Consider the following 22,266-nt stretch of genomic DNA (forward strand, 5'->3'; position numbering starts at 1 on the left):
GACGAGGATTCCCTGCTCATTACACAACGTGATGACTTAGGGAGGAATCATGGGGGTTATCTGCATGGCTTTTGCAAGGAGAATAAATTGTTAGGTCACCTGCCCTGTGCTTTCTGTAATGGGAAAGAAACCTAGGACAGTGTCAGTTCATACTGTCGCTTTTGCATTTTGCTTTTGACGATCCAGAGTTATTGCTATGAAGATCAAATTACATTAGGTCATCTAGAGGTGCAGACTGGACCAACATTTATTGAGCATCTATTTATTCCTTTAAGAAATGAATGGGGTGGGGGTTCATCCTGGGCCGGGAAATCTTACTCAGTATGTGCTGTAGTTTGTCGAGCATAGTTCTGACCCACATAAGACACAGAGAGGTGGGGTGCGTGCCTGGGTGGCTCAGTGGGTTAAAACCTCTGCCTTCAGCTCAGGTCATGATCCCAGGGTCCTGGAATTGAGGCCCGCATCGGGCTCTCTGCTCAGCAGGGAGCCTCCTTCTGCCTTCCTCTCTCTCTGCCTGCCTCTCTGCCTGCTTGTGATCTCTGTCTGTCAAATAAATAAATAAAAATCCTGGGTGGCTCAGTGGGTTAAGCCGCTGCCTTCGGCTCAGGTCATGATCTCAGGGTCCTGGGATCGAGTCCCGCATCGGGCTCTCTGCTCAGCAGGGGGCCTGCTTCCCTTCCTCTCTATCTGCCTGCTTCTCTGCCTACTTGTGATCTCTGTCTGTCAAATAAATAAATAAAATCTTTAAAAAAAAAAAAAAAAGACACAGATTGAGGTCCGGAGAGAATCCCCTGCCCTTACCTTCAGAAGCCTAACGCAATGGTATAAAGTTAGAACAAGACATATGAATCAATGAATCTTTAACTGAATGGATGAACGAGTAGCTTCATGGGCAACCTAATGAATGAATAAAGCCATCAATGGGTTAATGAATGTTTACTCAGATCCAAGAATACCTGTCCCGGATTCTACCTCATGGAAGTTGAAAAGAACATCACTGTTCTCACCAAGCAGAAGAAGAAAAAGACAGAGAAGAGGCTGTGTTTCGCGGTTGATCGCTGCTGTTATTTAATGAAACTTTTCGAGGAATAGTCCGTCCGTAGTGACCCCAAAAGCGCTGTTCCTGTCTGAACACTTCAATATTCTGTGGTCGTATTTCAGACCTCTCTAGCAACAAGGATACTGTAAGTCAACTTATTTTGGGCCCTCACAGCCAGCAGTTCTGTCTTCAATAAATGATTCATGTCAGGAAAGCATTTGAGTGCATTTCTTTTCTAATAAGTCTCTCTTCAGGTCCATTATGCATGAATCAAGTCAGGGAAATTGCCTGGGTTCATTGGCATCCCTTTATGAAAATCAAAGAATGAAAGATTTAAAATCTAGCCTTATTGATCTCCTACCTTTACCAGAAAAGGAAGAATTGGCAGCAACAGGGCCTCCCAGAACCCAAGGGTCAAGGATGGTTAAGGAACAGTGAGGAGGACAGAGAGGGATCCAGCGGAGTAAGGACCCCACTCACTGGGGCCTGAGGCACAGAAGAAAAAGCCACTTGCTTATTTCACCCAAAACTGGTTCCCCCAAGTGGACCCTCCCGGAGCCCTCCCCCGATACACACGACGAACCCCAGTGATAATGACAGAGCCAGCGGACTGCCTCCTCTAAGCCCTACTCCCTGGTCGAAACCCCAGGGTATCAACGCCATGGCCATTTCTGTGAATCCCAAGCACCATCGTTGATGCAATGGAGAGAAGCAGCCCCACTTCCCATTTTCTGAGCCACAAACTTGAGTGAAACAGAGCCCGTGCACACGCCTGACCTCCCTGAACTCTCCCACCGCCCTTATCTATGGTCAGTGGTCATATCCCACCGACAGATGGGGAAGCTGGCACTGTGGGAAGCCGAGCGGCCAAGCCGGGGCGGACGCGTGGATGGTCCAGAGTCCAACTCAGACCCAAGTCAACACTGGTGCTTCCCTCTCTCTACTTCCATCTTTGATAGCCGCTGAACTCATGAGGGCTCTAATCCAGCTGATACAAGCCGATGCAGGAGAAGCTCCCAATCAACGTAGCGCCCCCTTGTCTGGGTGCAAACAGACTAGGTGAGCTGTTGTGTGGAAGAGAATCCCACGCCATGTGGTTTTGTTCCATAGCCTTCAGGCTTCGGCGACTACCACGTCACATCTTCTCGGCCTTATCACTTCATACCTAATGCTTGGAGCAACTTTACTGGAAAATCAATGCCAGACAATGGGCTTGGCTATCTCTGGTGGGTCAGTACCCCTATCCCCACGGTCTCCTGGCCTGGCTACTTCTAGACCATGTGGGGTTGTTTGGCCCAACTGGAGCCTGCTTAAAGGTGAGAGCTCCTAAATACTGACGAGATGAGGGTTGTACCCCCTCCCACCATGGGTATCAAGAATGAAAACATTAAATTATAAAACACATGTCAGGAAATTTCCAACGAAGTTTTAGGTTGGGCTGTAAGTCTTCTTTTAAAGGCTTTTCATTATTTGTTTTTGATTGAGTTTTGAAATATTAAAGATGAGATTTTATGAAAAAAATTTAGGTACCGTGATTCGCTGGTGACCTAAGTTGCACCGTAAGTTGGCCCCAACCTCACCTTGCTCAGAAGTCAGCCTCCTCAAAACTGCTTCCTGGTGGATACAGACATACCTTTTATCTGCTTATTCTTAACTTATTCCATATCTCCGGGAAAGTACTGGCATGTTCAGAGGGCACCAGGACAACCGTGGTCTTGATCTTATTAACACTGCTTTTTATTTCTCTTCAGCGACATAAAGGCAAAAGTCCATATCATGAGTTCAACTTCTTTCTCCCATACAGTTGAGAGAGCTAAGGAACTAAAGAGGGCCTCAGAATCAATGGTTTTGAACAATCTTACCTGAGGACAGGAATGGGGACAAAATCAATTAAAACTCTTGAGTCGACTTTGGGGGGCGTCTTACAACTCACTTCATCTCAGGGTCATCCCGGATTGTGTGGATGACAGAAAAGGTCCAGACAAGGACTCGTTACAACAAACAGAAGAGGGGGGACTGGCTGGTTCAGGGGTAGAGCGGGCAACTCTTGGTCTCGGGGCGTGTACGTTCAAGCCCCGTGTTGGGTGTAGAGATTGCTTAAAACTAACAGAAGAAACCTCGAGAACCACAGTAGAAAGATGAGTAAGACAAGATGGTAGATGCTTTGGGGTCATGGGCAAAGCAGCTGAAGGGGAAGGAGACGCGCCAGGCAGCCTGGGCGCACCGGCCGGCTTCAACTAAGGAGCTCCTTCCCGCCGGCGGAGCTGGGCGCTCTCTTCTGTGCGTTCTGCATGTAAGCGAGGCCCACTCCTGGCAGGAGGGGATTGTTACCTCCATCGCACAGACACACACACTGAGGCGAGATGAGAAGCCCAAGGTCACGCAGTCAGAAAGTGGGGATTTAAACCCAGCGTCTGCCCACAGAGCGGCTCCGTGGCTGGCGTGGCCACGCCGCTTGTCACGGCCGGCGTGGGAAGGAGAGAAGTGGGCACCGTGAGACCGCAGGCCTGACCACGTTGCCTTGGTGACAGGAGGACGAGTAGGAGGTGGTTTATATACTGAATAAAGCTCTCTTTTTTGTGTGTCGGTGCCAGCTGGTGCTGCATCTGCCGCACGCCTGCTTCTGTAGGCCCAGAGCTGGTCCCGGGCCATTTCCCCACTCGGAGAGGCCTGAGGGGATACGTGCCCAGGAGAGCCTCAGCTTCCACGTATTTCCACACGTGCCCCCCCACAGGTGTGTCACGGACCAGCAGCCGCCACCCCGCAGCGGCAGCCGTGGAAGAGAGACACCAATTTCCATGCAAACATCCATCCTGCCTCCCTTCCGTATTTAATACGGAATTAATAAGCTTTCCTTATTAATTGGAATATTCTTACTTAAAGCAGGAATGTCGGTGCTTCCCCGTTTGGAAGAGGAGTTTGCCCTCGTTTCACCTCCGTGTTTGGTTTCATGGTATTGGACTTTCGGGAAACTTCCAAAACTGAACATCATGTAACAAGGCATTTTCCACGTCCCCAGCAGAATAGTTCGCACACTCTGGGCTGTCACGAAGGTGGCCGGCCGGGGGGCGCCCTGAGACGGCACGCACGCCGTGAGGTCAGAGCCCCCCGCGGCCCTGTGACCGCGGGGGAGCTGGACTGGGGTTTAGAAAGGTCCCACATGGCTCCGGAAAGAGGGTGTGACTGAGGCTGTGGGGGGACCGACCGGCTGGGAGGTCGCTTGCACCTCAGGGTCAGCCCAGCGTCCAGAATGGGACCGTGGATTGAAATATGACATGGTGTTCTGAAGGCCAAGTGCATGGGAAGCCTCGCTACCTCGGGCTTCCTGGGTCCAAAGCAGCATCGTAGCGGTCGGAGCCTAAGCCTGAGTCTCAGACATTTAGTTACTCTTTGAACTTGACACGCTCCCTAGTCTAACTAACCCCGTTTCCTCTTCTGTAAAATGGGGGAACCGTGACTCCCCCGTGGGCTTTTGTCACGGGCAATGACGTCATGTGTGTAGAACATTGGTGTGCGGTTCCCGTTGCACCGGTTACTACTCGGAAAATCTCCTGTTTGCCTCTGGACGTTTTCATCTCGTGCTTGTTACAGCTACAAAAGGCCTTAGAGAGCATCGGATTTAATTTCCTTCCATCTCTGTTCTCCAGACAGAAAAAGTTGCCTAGGTTATCCATCGGTGTTTGCCTCTGAGTCTTGGTCTTCTTGGATTAGATAGAAAACCTCTTCAGAATGTCTTTTTCTCGTATAAGCTACTCAGAACCAACTATGAAATATAAACTTAGACGCCTCGACTTCCTATAGACTTACGTTTTTATCATCCTAAAATTAGACTTCGGGGCCAGAGGCTTTGGGTTCTCACTCAGAGGATGGAAGGAAAGCGCTGAGCGTGATTGACGACTTCTTCGGAGCTTGGTTCGGTTTAATGGACATCCTGCACGGGCCAGGGATGTTGGACAGAGGACTGGCCCATCAAATTTTAACAGAAGCTAATTGTAATCGGCTTCTGCCAAACCGTGTGATGAGGATGATGTCTTTAGCTGAGCGCTATTTCAGTTAGAGATGGTCCCAGAGACAGTTGCATTTGGTCTAGAACACTTTCTCTCCTGTCTTGTTTTGGGACTTGAGCCAATCCTAGTCTCAGGAATCCAAAAACTAAATTTATCCTTGTTTGTCAGGACCAAGTGCTAAGTGTCTGCCTCAGGCTTCCACAAGTTAGTCGCTGCCCTCTTGGAGATCTCTGCGAAATTCGTTCAGCCTCACGGAGAAGGTGGGAGCTGACGGTTCCAAGAGCAGAACACACCTCACTCATTTTCCCTGGGGCTGCATCCATGTCCCTCTCCTCCGGGGCCGCCGGCGGCCCCGGGCATTCTCTGCCTTGCCGACCGGAAGTACTGGTGCAGAGACGAACTCACCAGCTAACCCCATGTTTGCTTAGTCCACGCTGCTCTCTGCCAGTCCCTGTAGTTTTCCTTTTCTTTTCATCTGGTCAGCCGAGCCCCTTTGAGAGCCCCTCTGTGCAGGAGCTCAGGAAGAGGGAAGGAGCCGGATCCCCTGAATGAGGAGACCCCATTGAAATAACAGGAAACTCGGGTGGGTGAGGGCATCGGTTTTCTGTATGAGAACCAGAGATGGTTCGATCTGTAAAGGATCTCAGAGGTCACCTACTCAATTTCTTCTTAAGGAGGAAGATGTTGAAAGAGTCAGGCCAAGCCCAGACTCCAGGTTGGCTGACTTGTCTGAGTGTGTGTGTGTGTGTGTGTGGAGGGGGGTTGTGGGGGAGGGGGCGTATACATAAAACCACTGCTGTTAGTGTTTTCCTAAGGCTTTCTTTGCTTCCAGTACTTTTTCTATACTTGATTTTAAAGTTGTGAACCATATATATATATATATATATATATATATATATATATGTATATATATAAATTTTGGGTCCTTTATCTCGTAATAGCATATTGAAAATACTCTCATTTTACTACAAACCTATTATAGTGATACTTATTCAACCGTATGGGTTTCCCATCATTCACTTTATTGTTTCCTCATGTTGGAAATATAAGCAGTTTCTAATTTTAGGTGCTTATAAATCATGCTTGCTGAAGATCTTCGGGTAGAGAGAATTTTTCTAAAAGTTAATTTTGTTCTTAAGAGAGTTTTCTCAGAAGCCGCGTTACTAGACGAAGCGGTGTGAAGATGTGTAAGGTCGCTCTAAAAAGCCCGCGTGGTGGTTCTCACACTGAGGCTCGGAGCCCCGCGGAGCCCCGCGTGACCTCGTCTCTTTCAGCATGGGGTCTTAGTATTTTCCTTTGGAATGTAAAAAATAGGTTTTGGTTTGTTGGCTTAGTATTTCCAAAATCTTTTCTCTCTTTTCTGTTTCGTGACCTGTTCTGGGGTTTGGAGTTAAAAGAGCCTAAATAAGGGGTTGTTTTGATTTCGGCGATGATGCTAAGTTGGTCGTGGCTATTATTTGAGCAATTCACTTGGACTGATTTCTTTGGAAGAAAGGCCTCCTTCTTCTAAAACCCCGACCTGGTTCAGTGCCGTATGTACATGCAGCAAACAAGCCAGCCCTTCAGACACACACGAGCGCAGGAGCTAATCCCCTTTCTCTCTTCCCGAGTGTAACTGAAGGTCGTGTTTATTTCATAGTTTCGGAATAGTGACGAAGGCAGACGCTGTCAGTCTTAACCAAGGGTCTCCTGTTTGTGGCCTGATTGAGCGCTTTAGGTGGAGGTTCTCTGTGTCTATTTGGAGGACGATGCAGTTTGCATTCTCTCGTGGGGACATTCCGAGCTTTCTTTATTTGCTTATGTTTCCACTGGAGGAGGTCAGCGGCCAATGGCACCATCTGCTTGACCACACAGAACTCGCTTCGGGAGTCCCTGGGAGCGGAGCTGAGCAGCTGTGGGCAGGCCTGCGGCTCTGCGTCCCGAGAGACAGCCGCGAGCACTCTGTGGCTTGCCCTTTCTCTCGTTCTGAGGGCCACTTCTTCACGCCTGCAAGGACTGTTCCAGAATTAAGAAGGTAAAGCCTACGGGAGCTTTTGTGATCGCATCGTTTCCCGTGTCTGAGTCACTTGTGGAAAAGGAGAGGTTAGAATTAAAACAGCTGGGGGAGGAAATGTTTTAACACACTTGAAGGTAAATGAAAGAAAATGTCAGGCTCTGGAAATGTAGTGAGAGAAAAACTAAGTCGATTTCTCTCTCACTGCTTTCCCAGAAATGCCAGAGTAATACCTCTTAGCGGCTCCCCCTGGCCTCCTTATTTTCTTGCAACCACGGAAAAATTCTCCCGTTCCTTGGGCGCTCCCTGTGTTCCAGGCGCTCTGCTAAGGGTGTGACGTTCGTTTGGAATGTAAAACATAGGTCTTGGTTTTTTGCTCAGTATTTACATTTCTGGATTAGCCTTGATCGTCACAGCAACCTCGAGTTGATTTCACCGACAAGGGAGTGATTTCTAGAGCCGTCAAGTGGCTGAGCCTGGATTTCCAGCCGGAGCTGCCTGACTCGAAAGGTCCCCTTAGCCTTTCCTGGTCTCTAATGGTTGTGCTGTGTGGCCTTTCCCAAGCACCTGTGCCTGCATGCAAGGTGGCCCCCGGTGGCCTCCACGTTGCAGAATTTCTCTTGTCTGTGGCTCTTGGACTGGATTGTCACCTCTGCCCGCCCCTGCCAGGGGCTGCCAACACTCCTGTTCTTTCTCCTCAAGTCTGCGAACGATACGCTTGTTCTCCACCAGCCACCTGTGGTTTCTCCCCTCGTGCACCACCTGTGTCCATCATCTGACCACATCTAACCGCAAGGCAGGCCGGGATGGGGGTCCATCCACCTCTCTGCCCCGGGAAGGGGAAGATCTCCTTCTCATTAGTGAAAAGAGTGATCGGTAGAGGAGAAAAAAGAAACCACCATAATTCTTCTGCCAGAAACTAGCCACTATTAATAGATGTCTATGACTATAGAAATAGATGGAGATGTGAATGATATAAATATACACATTATTATTTTACAGACCTGAATCATGCTTCTTTGTTAGCCGTTTTCACTCAGTATATTCTTACATTCTTCAAAGGCCTGGACTCGCTGGTTTAATGTGTCTGTGGCATAGTTGGTTCATGGCCACTCAGCATCCCCCGTGTGTAACCCCTAGGTCTCTCCCGCCCTTGTATGAACGACCTTTTTAGGCTTTAGGTCCTGGTGGTACACAGGGAGACTCCTTCCACGGAATAAGGAGCCTCCTCCAACATTAATGACAGATGTTTCAAGCAGCTGGGAACCAATTTAACATAGACTCAGGAGGAACCACGTGCCCTCAAGGACTGCCAGAGACTTTGTCAAATGATGAGTTAAATTCCAAATCTGCTAACCCCTCAGTGGCTGGGAAGTAACGGTAATTTGGAGTGACCTATTCTCCTTGAACCCATTACAAACCCCGGTAACAGGAGCTTTTCATCTATATTTAAAACGCTGGTTCAGTAATTTTCAGATGATGTGTATTAAGCTCATGGGTCAGACTTGACCTTCGGAAAAATTCAAATAATGTATACAGATTGGTTTCCTGGCATTTTTTTTTTTTTCCTGTTCTCTGTGCTTTCCTTTAAAATGTCGTGTGTCAGCAGTTCCTCCTCAATGTCCCCCTCACTCCCCAGACTGTGATTGGCTTGAGCTTTAATATCTGGCAAGTGCTCCCCACTTCTGTTCTTATCCACAACCAACTTGTGCTTCAAGCCCTGATCACGTCATTTCTTCCCTCTGTCCCCTCCTCACACCTGACCTGTGTTGGTCTCTTGCAGCCGGATTTCGCTTGTCACAGGTGGGAAGGGAATGCCCGGTAGTGTTGGGCTTGAATTCTGCACCTGCCGTGCCTGGAGCCGGCACTTAGGGCCGGCAGGTGAGTGCCGGGCCGGCCGGGCCGGACTCTTCATTGTGTAAGAACCCACGACAGATAACGGGCACATGGCTTCTTCTCGGCTGCCCTTGATGATAAGAAATATCTCTGCTCACAGAAACAGAACAGGGCAACAGCTTCGTGGTTATTTGCTGGTTTGTAAACTCCTTCGATCATTGCTCTCATCGTCTGAAAAATAAAATTCTTTGTCATTTCCTGGCTTCACATAAACGACGGAAGTGAATTTGCCAGAAAGGTTCTCCCCCTAACATTCCAGGTAGTTACCAATCCAAGAGGGAAAGAGGCAAACTATTTTAAAATATTTTCAATCTACCTGTGTTCGCCCCTGGAAAAATCTTTATACCATCTTTTCCCCATATGGCACTAAATTGGCTGATTACCACATTCCAGAAAAGGTTCTTTTATTCAATGCAAGTAGAGTGATTCCCCCAGACCTCCATCTGGAATGAACTTAAGACTATGACACATATTCACCCAGTAGACGCCTCCTTAAATAATTTAGCCTCGTCTCTTTTGCTATTCAGTCGTAGGACAAAGTCAGTAAAATTGTTTAATAACCTCGCGGCACTGCTAATCTTTCCTTTTTCAGGCAATTCCTTAGCTAGTCCTATATTTTGCTCTCGCCTATACAATTGAGAATCAGTTTAAGTTAAAAAAAAGAAAGAAAGAAAGAAAAGCAATCGTTTCCATGGAATCCTTTTTTTTTTTTTTTTAAGTTTTTATTTGTCAGCGAGAGAGGGAGTATGCATGAGCAGGGGGAGGGGCAGAGGGAGAAGCAGGCTCCCCACTGAGCCAGGGGCCCGATGTGGGACTCGATCCCAGGACCCTGGGATCATGACCTGAGCTGAAGGCTGATGTTACCTGACTGAGCGCCCCAGGGTCCCACCTCCCTGGAACCTTGATCCCTCTTTATTGATAAAGAGAGACTCAGAAGAGTGAATTTACCCGAAGATCCATGACCAGTTAGAGGCATGGCAGAACTTCAAACCCAGACAGCTGAACCCGCACTTAGCCGCCACCACACCAATCTAGGAAGAGGGTTTGAGGAAGTGCGGGCAGAACCAAACCACCCAAACCCACCTGCCTGTGATTCCCCTGAACCATCACGGGTATGGCATTAGAGTCCCCCTCCATGTGATGCTAGTAAGGGTTTTACTCAGGGGCATGGTGGTCCCTTGTCTTTTACAAGGACAAAAAATCTTACATTTCCTTTTTAACACCCTACTCCTGCCTGGACACCGAGGAAGACTGCATTTTATCCCCTGCCTTTCCAGTGCCAGTTGACTTCCTTTTCTTAGTGTTAAGTCAGCACACAGAGGATTTGCCGAATACTCCACCAATCCTAGAGCCCGGAATCCTAGTGAAGAACCATCCTTCTTCTGGCCAGATTGTATGGAAGCTTTTAGTGGCTAATGTAGGGACAGTGAATAAAGCACATGAATATTCAGCATCATCCTATCGCTGCTGCCGAACTGTAAAGCAATGTGGCTCCTCGAAGTCAAGTGCATGGAGAGTGGGCTGCCGGCTTAATGCCTACCCGTTCGCGAGAGGCAGGGAATGTTAGAACAGGGTGTGTCTGAAAGAGCTGGGCAACCTGGAGATGTCTGTGGGACGTGCCACCTGGGAAAGGTCAGAGATGTGGTGCATCAGTCTCTGCAGGGGCCTGGCTTTGTGCCCGAGTGCAGGCCTTCTGGGAGAGTGGGGAGTCTCCGCGTAGGCAGGCCTAAGGTTAGTTTTCATTTCCCCCCATCAGAGATGTATGGAAACTATGCATGAGTACTGGGTACGTTCCAGACTGTCTAAGCAAGTGTGAATGTTCTGGAAGAACATACCTCATGTCTGTTCTCCTGCCCAAGACTATCTTCAGAACCAGTCTGGATGGCCAGACACAAGCCCCATTCTGCACTTGGAGCCTCACTTGTGATTCTGAACTTCAGTGAAGGCTGTGCTCATTTTTGTGTTTGGGGTCATCTCCGGGCTGCTCTGTACAGCCCAAGAGGACACCCCCCACCCCCGGTTCACACCCCAGAAGCAATGCAGCCCAAGCAGGTGCACAAGAAAGAACTCAGGAGTAAAACAGAGCTACGATTAGTTATGGTCTGTGACAACTGTAGGCAAATCACCCAACCCATGAGTCATCTCAGATTCTTATTCTGAAAAATGGGATAATAATAATACTCATTATTCATGGGATTCATGGGAGGCTTAAAGTGGTGAAGTAGATGTGAAACTATTACATAGATTCTTTCGTGTTATTAATAAAGACTGCAGGGAAGTCCAGGGTCTTCCAGCTGTGACCGTACAGAGTTCATCCTAAAGCTTGAGCTCATTTCTGGGCAAGTTTGCAGTGCGATTCTGCTTGTAGGGGCATGAGGCTGTGATGCCTGACCACTCAGCTTTATTTATTTTCCCACCAGAGTATCTGCACCTCCTGCCTTTACACTTTTTCTCCAGGCTCGATTCGCCACACCATGAAGTCATATCATTATGCCATTTTGGGTTTGGAGACTGTGAGTCTGGTCGCTATGCGTGTTTTGAGTTTCTTTCTGATTTTAGAATATGTACACGTGTGTGTGTTCACACGCCTGTGTGAGAGTGTGTGTGTGTGTGTGCATGTGTGTGTCAGGGGGTGGGGTGGTTGGGGGTGCTTCTCTTCCCTTCATCGTTGGTTATTTGTGTTTGCCCGTATCTCAGAGTCCCTTCCTTGCCCACCTTCGTTAAAGTGTTCCACCTTGTATAGATACATTTTTTTCAAATTAAGCTCCAACTATGTGCCAATGACTGTTCCAATGGTTGGGGAGAAAATGATGATTTTCAAGGTAATTGTGTCCCCGGGAGAAGTGACAATGCAGTGCGGGAAGGCAAACAACTGGACGAGCGCCAGGAGAGGACACCCCGTGGCATGCTAGTACAGGGACTTCGGGAGGGAGCGCCCACGTCAGGGACCACCCCCATCTCTCGCAGGCCAGGCTTGCCAGGAGAAGAGACGCGGTGGGCGCGGGAGCTGGAGGATGGGAAGTGGAAGCGGGTGGGGGAGGGTGTTCAAGCAGAGATGGCAGCAGGAGGGAAGGCCCAGAAACACAGCCGCTGCTGCGAGCCCCAGGGACAGGGTCCCGCCCAGTGGCGGAGCCGGAGGACTCCGGAGAAGCTGTGGAACCCTGGCCAAGTGGCTTGACCTCTAGGGTCTCGGTTCCCCCCTCTAATAGCAGCAACTAACGCACGGGGCGTTGGACGATTAAAGGAACTATTCATTTTTAAGGGCTGACACTGGGCCTGACCTGAGTGAGCTCCATGTAAACCCTGAATACAAATAAACCAGCTCACGTACAAGATGTTGAAGCTTCAGAGCATCTTTTTAAGAGGTGTTTTTTTTTTTTTTTCCCCTGACTCTAAAAGCACAGACAGTTTTTTGTAACACGTATCATTGGTTTGTGTTCTAGACGCTGTCCCGAGTGCTGGGCCTTTTTCCCCTCTGGAAGGATTCTCCTGCGAGTGTTTATTTGTCGGGATAAAAGCGACCGCGCGCCATGGACCTCATCGGGTTGCTGAAGTCTCAGTTCCTGTGCCATCTCGTCTTCTGTTACGTGTTCATCGCCTCGGGGCTCATAATAAACACCATCCAGCTCCTCACTCTCCTCCTCTGGCCGGTCAACAAGCAGCTCTTCCGGAAGATCAACTGCAGACTGTCCTACTGCGTGTCCAGCCGTAAGAGCTTTCGCGCGTTCTCCGTGTGCGCCCTCCCTGTGCGGGGTCCGACGTGGGGCTTCGAGGGCCCCCCCCCGGGCTTGCCCTGTGTCCTCAGCCGCTTCTCGTTCTTTTCTCGTTTGTTTCGGGTTTGAGATGACTGTGTCGTCCTCACCCTGAGCCAAACTATTTCCTCAGCGTGTCATGTCAGTAGCCCACGATTCGGTTCAGGCCCGGAGGGGTGATCTCCCGTGGCAGGTGCACGGGCGTTCTGTCTCTGGGTTTGTAGTCTTCCCCCTCAGAAGCAATCGGCGTGAACAACTCCTTGGTTACTCTCTCGGAAACAGCATCCGTGTGTAAGGGGATGGCTACGTATGTGTGGCTCTCACGTGTGGATACGAACGCAGGCGGGTCTCCGAGTGTCTGTCTAGACCCATGATACATACTCGTATTCTTTAAAACGAAATGACAATATAACATAGTGTTCTCTTTCTTGCATCTTTTCTTTACCTCTTTATTTTGAGAGAACTGTACATGGATGTGGGATTGTAAGAAATAGCACAGATTGCTGCCGTCTACCGATGGGCCAGCTGTCCCCAGTGGGAGGGAACCCCTTGCATCCCGCCAGGATGACGTCCCAGCAAGAAAACCGACACTGACACAATCCACCAGCCTGAGTTAGATGTGTCCATTTTTATATACGTGGATGTGTGTGTGTATGTGTGTGTGTGTGTGTGATTACGCTAGACTACTTTAAACATGACTCATTCTCCTGGCCTGAATTTTAAAACCGAAATGAAAAGGAATAAATCAGAATATTGGGAATGTCCAGAGATGGATTTTGTGGTGGATTGGCCTTAACTTTTCCCTAGTCTCAACAGTAGAGAATGCAGTAGGTCATTACCAATTACAGATGTAGGTATGAGTGTAATAAAAAGGATGAGATCTTTCAAATCAAGCAATTTAAAAATCTCAGCTCTGTGACATTATGCCAGGAGTCCGAAATTATTGGTATCTTTCTGAAGCCCTTTAAATGAAACAATCAAATTTGAATTTGAATCACAACAATACAAGCTGCAAACGATTATCCAAATGGATTGCTACTAATCCAATCAGTTATTTTTTAAACTTCGAGATACTAACTTGTGAGAAAAAAAAATGATAGAAACATCCTTACTCGTGGTTTCTCTCACCAACTCAGACCTCGCACATAACGTCTGATGCTCTTTCTGATGTGGTGTCTGTGCTGACCCCCTAGGTTAGTGTGTTTTACACAAATACGTCTTGAAAGTATTCCTAAGATCATCGAGGCAAGTTATAACGGAAACAGGAATCTTTGTTCCACGTGTCTATGCATGTCGGGTGCACAGCCATTCAAGGCAAGAGGACGTAATGCAAGTTTCTTTGTCATACGCCGTACTCTCACATGGGTCTGCCATCGTCAGAGCAGGGCAGAGGCTGTAGGAGGTGGCCTGGGCCTAAACTGTAGCTGTGTGAAGAGAGAAGAGTTTGCATAGTCAAGAGAAGGTGCTGATTGTCTCACATTTACCTTCCTATTTTAAAAAAATATTTCATTTATTTATTTGCCAGAGAGAGAGAGACAGAGAGAGCACAAGCGGGGGTGGGGGGCAGGGGCAGAGGCAGAAGCAGGCTCCCAGCTGAGCAAGGAGCCCCAGGTGGGACTCGATCCCAGGACCCTGGGATCATGACCTGAGCTAAAGGCAGAGGCTTAACCCACTGAGCCCCCCAGGTGTCCCATACCTTTCAATTTCGAGTGGCTTTTTATACTCTAGCAAATAGGTATCTACTTAAACAACATTTAACAAAGCAAAGCTGATTGTGCTTTTCACTAAAACCCGTAATTATGTGATTTGTATGTACCTATGAGATTCCAAAATCTGTCAGTTTGCAATTTGAAATCAAGTCTGTTAGCTCTGTCCTAACCCCGGCCAAGTTTCAACCAAGTGGTTCAGAACTGGGTTTCTCATTTGGTGTCCAGGAGTAAGAGGGAGAGGTAGAATTCGGGATCAGAGTTCCCAAGAATTTTGCTTGTAGTGGAGAGTGAGGACACACCAAGGTTACGGGCAGGATCATGTCAAGTTCTTCTGAGGCTGCTTCTGGTGGAAATTCAGATGGGCAACAGAGTCAGAAAGCAAAACAGATTTTTATCCATCACAAACTGATCAAGTTATTTTAAGATAATTCCAAATGAAACTTGGGAACTAAGCATCCAAGACCGGCAGCACGTGCCCCCACGGGCAGCCTCATGGGAAGGCCTGGCAGCCCGTCCATCCGCGGGCGGCTCCCTCACGTACACCCGCGGTGGTCTGTGCCCACGGCCCCAGAGCAGAGCTTCCACGGGCCATCTGAGAAGACACGGAGCCATTTTACAGCCTTGGGAACAGAGAAGGGAAGGAGCGGTCCCGGCCCCTGGGAAGAGAGCAGGAGGTAGAAGGTCAGGGTGATGCTGCCTGGGCTCGGCTTGTGGGCACCTCATTGTAGTGAGTCCCATGCAAATTCGGGGCTCATCCTATTCCCAGATTCTCTTTACCTGTTGCCCTAACACGTGTTACACAGCAAAGCTGCTCCTCTTTCCCCTTCCACGTGCCGTCTGTGGTTGGTCGATTTCTTTATACCTGAGCGCTTCGCGACGACGGCGACAGAGGACATGAAACAGACAGACTGCTGGCCGGTGATGGTCGCAGGCTGTGGGTCGCAGGCTGTGGGTCGCGGGCTCCTCGGCAGCCTGGACGAAGAGATGGCCAGGTTCCTTCTATGGCTTCTCCCTCCTCCTCTCTCTCACTTGAGATGAAAACTGTTCGTGGGGTTTAATTGTGTGTTCTGGTGTATGAATCACTCTAAAGCTTAGAAAACCAGCAGCAGCCATCATTCGCCACTGATACTTTAAGAAAAAGGCAGAATAAGTTGTTTCCTGGAGACTCAGACCGCCCTTCCCATTCACGTTTTACTAATAGGGCTCTGTCATCATCCCGTTCTCTTCCAATGTTTGTTAAGAGCTTGGTGTTGTACCAGGTAAATCTGAAGGAGTCAGCAGCCCTGGTGTGGTGAAGCCGGCCTGGGAAAGGCCACGCTGATGTGAGTGACACGTAGAGACAAAATGCAGCCAAGACAGCTCTACCCACAAGACACACAGCACCGAGCATTTCATTCTGGACGCCGGGACTAACATCAGGCATCCCACTTGGAAAGCGTATTTAATCTGGATGGCTGGGTTTGGGATGGTTGCTTTAGTTGACTTCCGCATAGATTTGGAGGCAGGAAAGGCAAAGACAGCAGGACAGCTGGGTGAGGACGGGCAGGGCGGAGCCAGTCTGGCAAGGGGAGGAGCCGGGAGAAAGGGACATCGGGAAGCCCAGCAAGGAGCAGAATTGAATTACCTTTCCTTTGCACAGGATGTGCCTTTTAGTAATAGATGGCCAGGACCGGCTGGCTTGTTTTTCTTCCCCTCTGACACTGCAGGTTAAAAAACAAACCAGAAAGATGAAAAGAACCTATTAATGGCAGAGGTTTTTTTTTTTTTTTTTTTTTTTACTGTTTTTTTTTTTCCCCCAATTTATTTATTTTCAGAAAAACAGTATTCATTATTTTTTCACCACACCCAGTGCTCCATGCAAGCTGTGCCCTCTATAATACCCACCACCTGGTACGCCAACCTCCCACCCCCCCGCCACTTCAAACCCCTCAGACTGTTTTTCAGAGTCCATAGTCTCTCATGGTTCAACTCCCCTTCCAATTTACCCAAATTCCCTACTCCTCTCTAACGCCCCTTGTCCTCCATGCTATTGGTTATGCTCCACAAATGAGTGAAACCATATGATAATTGACTCTCTCTGCTTGACTGATTTCACTCAGCATAATCTCTTCCAGTCCCGTCCATGTTGCTACAAAAGTTGGATATTCGTCCTTTCTGATGGAGGCATAATACTCCATAGTGTATATGGACCACATCTTCCTTATCCACTCATCCGTTGAAGGGCATCTTGGTTCTTTCCATAGTTTGGCGACTGTGGCCATTGCTGCTATAAACATTGGGGTACAGATGGCCCTTCTTTTCACGACATCTGTATCTTTGGGGTAAATACCCAGGAGTGCAATTGCAGGGTCGTAGGGAAGCTCTATTTTTAATTTCTTGAGGAATCTCCACACTGTTCTCCAAAGAGGCTGCACCAACTTGCATTCCCACCAACAGTGTAAGAGGGTTCCCCTTTCTCCACATCCTCTCCAACACATGTTGTTTCCTGTTTTGTTAATTTTGGCCATTCTAACTGGTGTAAGGTGATATCTCAATGTGGTTTTAATTTGAATCTCCCTGAGGGCTAATGATGATGAGCATTTTTTCATGTGTCTGATAGCCATTTGTATTTCTTGATTGGAGAAGTGTCTGTTCATATCTTCTGCCCATTTTTTGATGTGTTTGTCTGTTTCGTGTGGGTTGAGTTTGAGGAGTTCATTATAGATCCTGGATATCAACCTTTTGTCTGTACTGTCATTTGCAAATATCTTCTCCCATTCCGTGGGTTGCCTCTTTGTTTTTTTGACTGTTTCCTTTGCTGTGCAGAAGCTTTTGATTTTGATGAAGTCCCAGAAGTTTATTTTCGCTTTTGTTTCCTTTGCCTTTGGAGACGTATCTTGAAAGAAGTTGCTGTGGCTGATATCAAAGAGATTACTGCCTATGTTCTCCTCTAAGATTCTGATAGATTCCTGTCTCACGTTGAGGTCTTTTATCCATTTTGAGTTGATCTTTGTGTACGGTGTAAGAGAATGGTCGAGTTTCATTCTTCTACATATAGCTGTCCAGTTTTCCCAGCACCATTTATTGAAGAGACTGTCTTTTTTCCACTGTATATTTTTTCCTGTTTTGTCGAAGATTAATTGACCATAGAGTTGAGGGTCCATATCAGGGCTCTCTACTCTGTTCCACTGGTCTATGTGTCTGTTTTTATGCCAGTACCATGCTGTCTTGGTGATCACAGCTTTGTAATAAAGCTTGAAATCAGGTAAGGTGATGCCGCCAGCTTTAATGGCAGAGTTTTTAAAAGGGGCCGGGGTGGAGGTCAGGGAGGACAGCCGACGACTTTAGTGATCCAGCCAGGAAAGGGCTGCTGCTAACACATAGTGCAGAAACTCCCTACCCCCCACCCCCCGCCGTCCCCACCCCAACCCCGGTGCCCTGCTGCCAAGTTCCCTGTTGTGCTGACTCGCTGTGTGGCTGAGCTGCCCTGTTGAATCCTCCGGGCTGTGAGACTCATGGTTTTCCGTGTGTGTCCGATGCACAGCTCCAGGGGCAAGACTGCATGGTGGCGAGGGGGCAGCGGACATGTGGAGTGCCGAGACGCAAAACATCTGCCTTCCTGCTTACAGCCTGCCTCTTCTTTCTTCCCATTAGGGCAGGTAACTCCTTGGATAGGTAACTTCAAAACATGAACTATATTTGAATAAACAGGATGGGGTGGAATGGCCCAGGATTCCAAGGTTTTTCTGATAATGGGTCTAGATGTTCTGTTTTTGCACTTGGGAAGATGTTTCCTCCGTCTTCAACACCCCTGGCTCTCCCCCTGACTTGGTTATCGGCCACTTTACTAATAGTTGCCAGGAATCAAGCAGGAAGAGAGAAGCGAGCCTGTCCTCACCGCCTGTACCACCACTGTGTGTCCTACCTTGAAACAGACATTGGTTTTCCTGCTGTAATAATAATAGGCATTAGCAGTGGACTTCGGGATATCTGAGCCACGTTGGAGCTGTGACTTAAGAAGTGGGGCTCAGCAGTATGGTGAGCTGGGCAGAAGTTGGTCTATGATCCTCTCTGGAAGGATCTGAGCTCAGTAACTTGCCAGAACAGCCTCAGCAAAGGGACGTGCTTGCAGGCAGGTTGGAAGGTACGAGATGCCCAAGGAACTGTGTGTCCCAAGGCACGGAATTCCCGGGACGTGGGTGGAGTTGAAGATCCTGGAGACAGGGAGGCAGCTCCGTCCTCTTAAGTCAAAGCGGTTCTTGACCCAGCCAGCAAGTGTCATTGGTAGGAGACTGATCCATCAGAAAAAGGGTCGCTGTGACCTTTTCCAACAGGACCTTGGGAGAAACATTGTGTCCTGTTACCTTGGCAGCTGGCCGGATCTCAGCCGGCATGTCTCTCTTCCCAGCCTGATTAATGGCAAGGCTGCCTTTCTCATTTAATCCAAACTGATTTGTCAGTCTTGCTTCGTGGAGAGGTTTGACTCCTTCACTTGCTGCAATAGTTTCTCCTCTGGGACATCAGCGAGTGTTTTGGTTAGGTAATCCCAAAGCCTCTCGTCCTGCTCCCGCTCATGCAATCTGGGCTTCCGCTGACAGGAGGGTCCGGGTAGGAGCTGCCGATAGCTCTGCTGGGAGCCACGGCTGGAAATCTGGACGTCATCATCAAAGGTCTTCTGGCGAGGCCTTAGCAGGTCCCAGGGGGCGGGCGCCTCCCGGAGCTTACAGATAACTGGCTGTAGAGGGCCACATAAGCGGAAAAGCCTCCAGCAGGCGCTCTGTCCTTCCCCGCAGCTGTGTGATCCGACCGTGGCTTTGGTGAACGGTCAGAGGGAAGGGCTTCTGCAGACCGGTGACAAGTGTCGCAGCGCTGCCTGGAGGTTAGCAATCGGACCCGAAGGCAAAGCCCAGATCCCTGAATAGAGCAGGGGCGGAGGGAGGGGTGCCCGCATTCCTCCCAGGAGGGCTCTTCCTCTCCTCACTGTCACCCTAAATGTGCTGGTCTCCCCACCCCCCAGCTGGCAGGAGCGAAAACACGGCTGGCTTCGCCTGCAGTCACCCTCTGACGGCCTGACCCGCAGGTTTCACAACCTCCGCAGTGATGTTTGTCGAGTGCTTTGGGGAATGGGCAGAGAGCATCTTGTCCTCCTAATTTCTGTTTGTAAGGACGATAACCTCCTTGTCCACCCAGGAGATGACAGTGGAGTCCTAGACTGGATCCATGAGAGAAGAAGGATCAAGCAACAGAGATCCTCGGCTAAGTAGCTCCCCCTGCCCCCGGCAATTTTTCCAAGTTTGGAGCCCCGACCACGTGCAGGGCAGAGAGGCTGCTGGCCCAGGATAACACAGGAGGTAGAGGGGCTGTGGTTCAATCTGGGACTCCTAAGAGCAGTGATACCTGGCGTGGCCTGGGAGCTGAGGAGCCTGGGTCCCGAGCTGAAGCCAGATGTCCCCCTGGGGACTATAGTAAGTGACATTCCCTGGCACTACGGAGAAAGGAAAAGAGAAAGGCAGTCATAGGAGGAAGTTATTTTCATTCCTAATCATTGCAATCCCTGCCATCTCTGGTGTTGATGATGTATTAGGCATCACGCTAAATCTTCTGTATCCATTACACGGGTTAAGCCCATAATCCCTGTGAGCAGGCGATCCCCCATTTTGTGGCTCAATTAACTGAAGCTCAGAGAGGTCAGGTGACTGGTCTAAGGTCATAAATACAGCTAGTCATTAGGAGAGCTGAGGTCCCCAAATGCATTTGTTTCTACTGTATTCTGCAGCAAAGACAGTACGTGACAAGAGTTTTTAACACCCGCGGCTAATGTCCAGCAAACACCTGCTAGGATCACGCCTGGGCATGCGGTCACTGTCTTGGTCCCTGGTGACCACTCGGGCACCTGTCGCGCTCTGCCAGGTGTTCTTCCACACACACGCGTTGGCATTCATTCTAGGGGTCCTACATGTCCCCAGGAGGAATGAAGGGGACCCAACGGCTGCCCTCAGAGGAGTCCAGCCTCGTGGGGAAGACGTGGGACCCAAACCATCGTGGAGCAGGTGATAAAGCTAGGACAGAGGTACACAGGGAACACAGAGGAAGAGACGGTCCATCCTGTGAAAGGGTCCCTGTTCTACTGAAGCGACGTCACAGGCCAGGGGTGAGGAAAGGCGGAGGTTTTGCAACATCTTGGCAAGAAGAGGAAAGGAGGTCTAGCCTGAGGGAAAAGCATGTTTTAGCCTCACCAAGGGAGGAAGCTGGTTTATTCAGGCCATCCCGCATTGAAAGGAGAGGCACCGACCAAATGTTGAGACCAACCTGTGTCTGCAGACTGGCCCAAATGGACAAGGCCACAGCCGCCTCACAGGGCCGGGAGGACAGGAGGACAGGAGGACGGGTGAGCAGTGGGCTTGAAGCCCCCGGTACCATAGACGAACTCCCACGTATTTGTGCTTGGGGATTCCAAGCACCGTGAACATTAGTTTATATCAGGATTTATTTTTGTCTTGCTCTGAGAGGCATTGTTCAAAATGTGCCTTGAGAAATTGTTAATTTGTTCCTTTTGAAAAATCTGTTCACACATAATCTTCTATAGACAGATACCCAGCTGGGTCATTATTTCTTTGAACCATGTTACACCCCAAGGATATAATATGAAGTAAAAATAGAATGATGCCAAAGTATAGAGTAAAATACCAACCTTACAAATATCGACGGGAAATCAGTTTATCGGAGTGCCATTTTTAGGAATTATAATTAAGGATGATTTTTTTTATTGCATTTATATTTTCTGAATGTCTTGTATTTCATACAACGAGCGTGCCTTACAAAGAAACAAAAACAAGAAAAACCCAAACACCCAAAAGAACTAAATAGAGAAGGGCTTATGGGAAGGAGTAGAGGGGGAAGATATTAAGGAGCCCTTTGCAATAAAGGTGGGGTGTGGCCGGAGTCCTGGGGACCAAGGTGACGATTTCCACGCTCTGCTTTCCTATTTTTCAGACCTGCGTACAACATAATGAACCCCACCCACAGCAAAAACAGTAGTGAGTCCATAGAAAGGAAGTAAGAGGGAAGCGTGACCCCAGAGCCACATGCTGGGGTTATGGGTTGAATTGTCACCCACGTGCCTGGCAAAGTGGCTTGATTTAGAAACAGTGTCTTTGAAGACAAAAAACTTAAGATGCGATCAGTGGGGTGGGCGTTAATCCACTAGGACTGTGTCTTTACAAAAGGGGAAATTGGGTCACAGCGACAGACGTGCACGGGGCAAAACGATGTGAAGACACGGGGAGAGGACCCGACACGGAGAAAGGACCCGAATGGGGCAGTCTGGGGCCGATTCTGCACGGCAGCCCCGCGGGGAGCCGACCTGTCTACACCGTGGTCTCCGGCTTCTGGCCTCCAGAACTGGGAGGCAGTGTTGTGGGTGGGAAGCACCGCAGTTTGGGATACTTTGTTGCAACAGCCTGGGAAAACCAGTACACTTTCCTTTTCTAAGTCTCTTCCAGTCGGGCTTTACTTTGCGCTTACCGGTGGAGGGAAACTGCGGCGCCAGTATGTGCGGACCCTGGGATTTTTCCTCGCCCTCCCCGCCCCCCTCGCCCTCCTCGCCCTCCTCGCCCTCCTCGCCTTCACCGGGCTTCTGCTCACCCACCCGGCCTTGCTTTACCGGTAGCGCAGGAAACAGAGGATGCAGATAGACTGCCCTGCTCTCATTCATGGACCAATCCCAGGAATCCCTCTTCCCACCTCTCAAAGTCAGGGACCTCCCATGAGTCCGGTGGGGCTGGTAACAGCCGATGAGGAGGACAGCGACACGCTCACCGGGAGGGGGTGGGCCCACGTGCGTCCGGCCATGAGTGACATGTGGGTCTTCCAATGAATGGAGACGGGGGCT

General features: G+C 49.2%; 1 protein-coding gene across 4 annotated transcripts in view; it reads left to right on the forward strand.

The window, feature by feature from the left end:
* AGPAT4 (1-acylglycerol-3-phosphate O-acyltransferase 4) overlaps nt 1–22,266 on the forward strand; it is a 119,186-nt gene that overhangs the window by 21,758 nt on the left and 75,162 nt on the right. For 3 of the 4 annotated variants that reach the window (XM_044242683.1, XM_044242674.1, XM_044242693.1), the window contains exon 2: nt 12,379–12,643. In XM_044242683.1, coding sequence (XP_044098618.1) covers nt 12,466–12,643 — 178 coding nt within the window. In that variant the 5' untranslated portion in view covers nt 12,379–12,465. Of the gene's footprint in view, nt 1–7,018; nt 7,061–12,378; nt 12,644–22,266 lie in introns of those variants that run through there. The other variant, XM_044242701.1, reaches the window with a different exon arrangement.

This window comes from Neovison vison, chromosome 1 (genome assembly GCF_020171115.1).
Source record: "Neovison vison isolate M4711 chromosome 1, ASM_NN_V1, whole genome shotgun sequence".
Lineage (NCBI taxonomy): Eukaryota > Metazoa > Chordata > Mammalia > Carnivora > Mustelidae > Neogale > Neogale vison.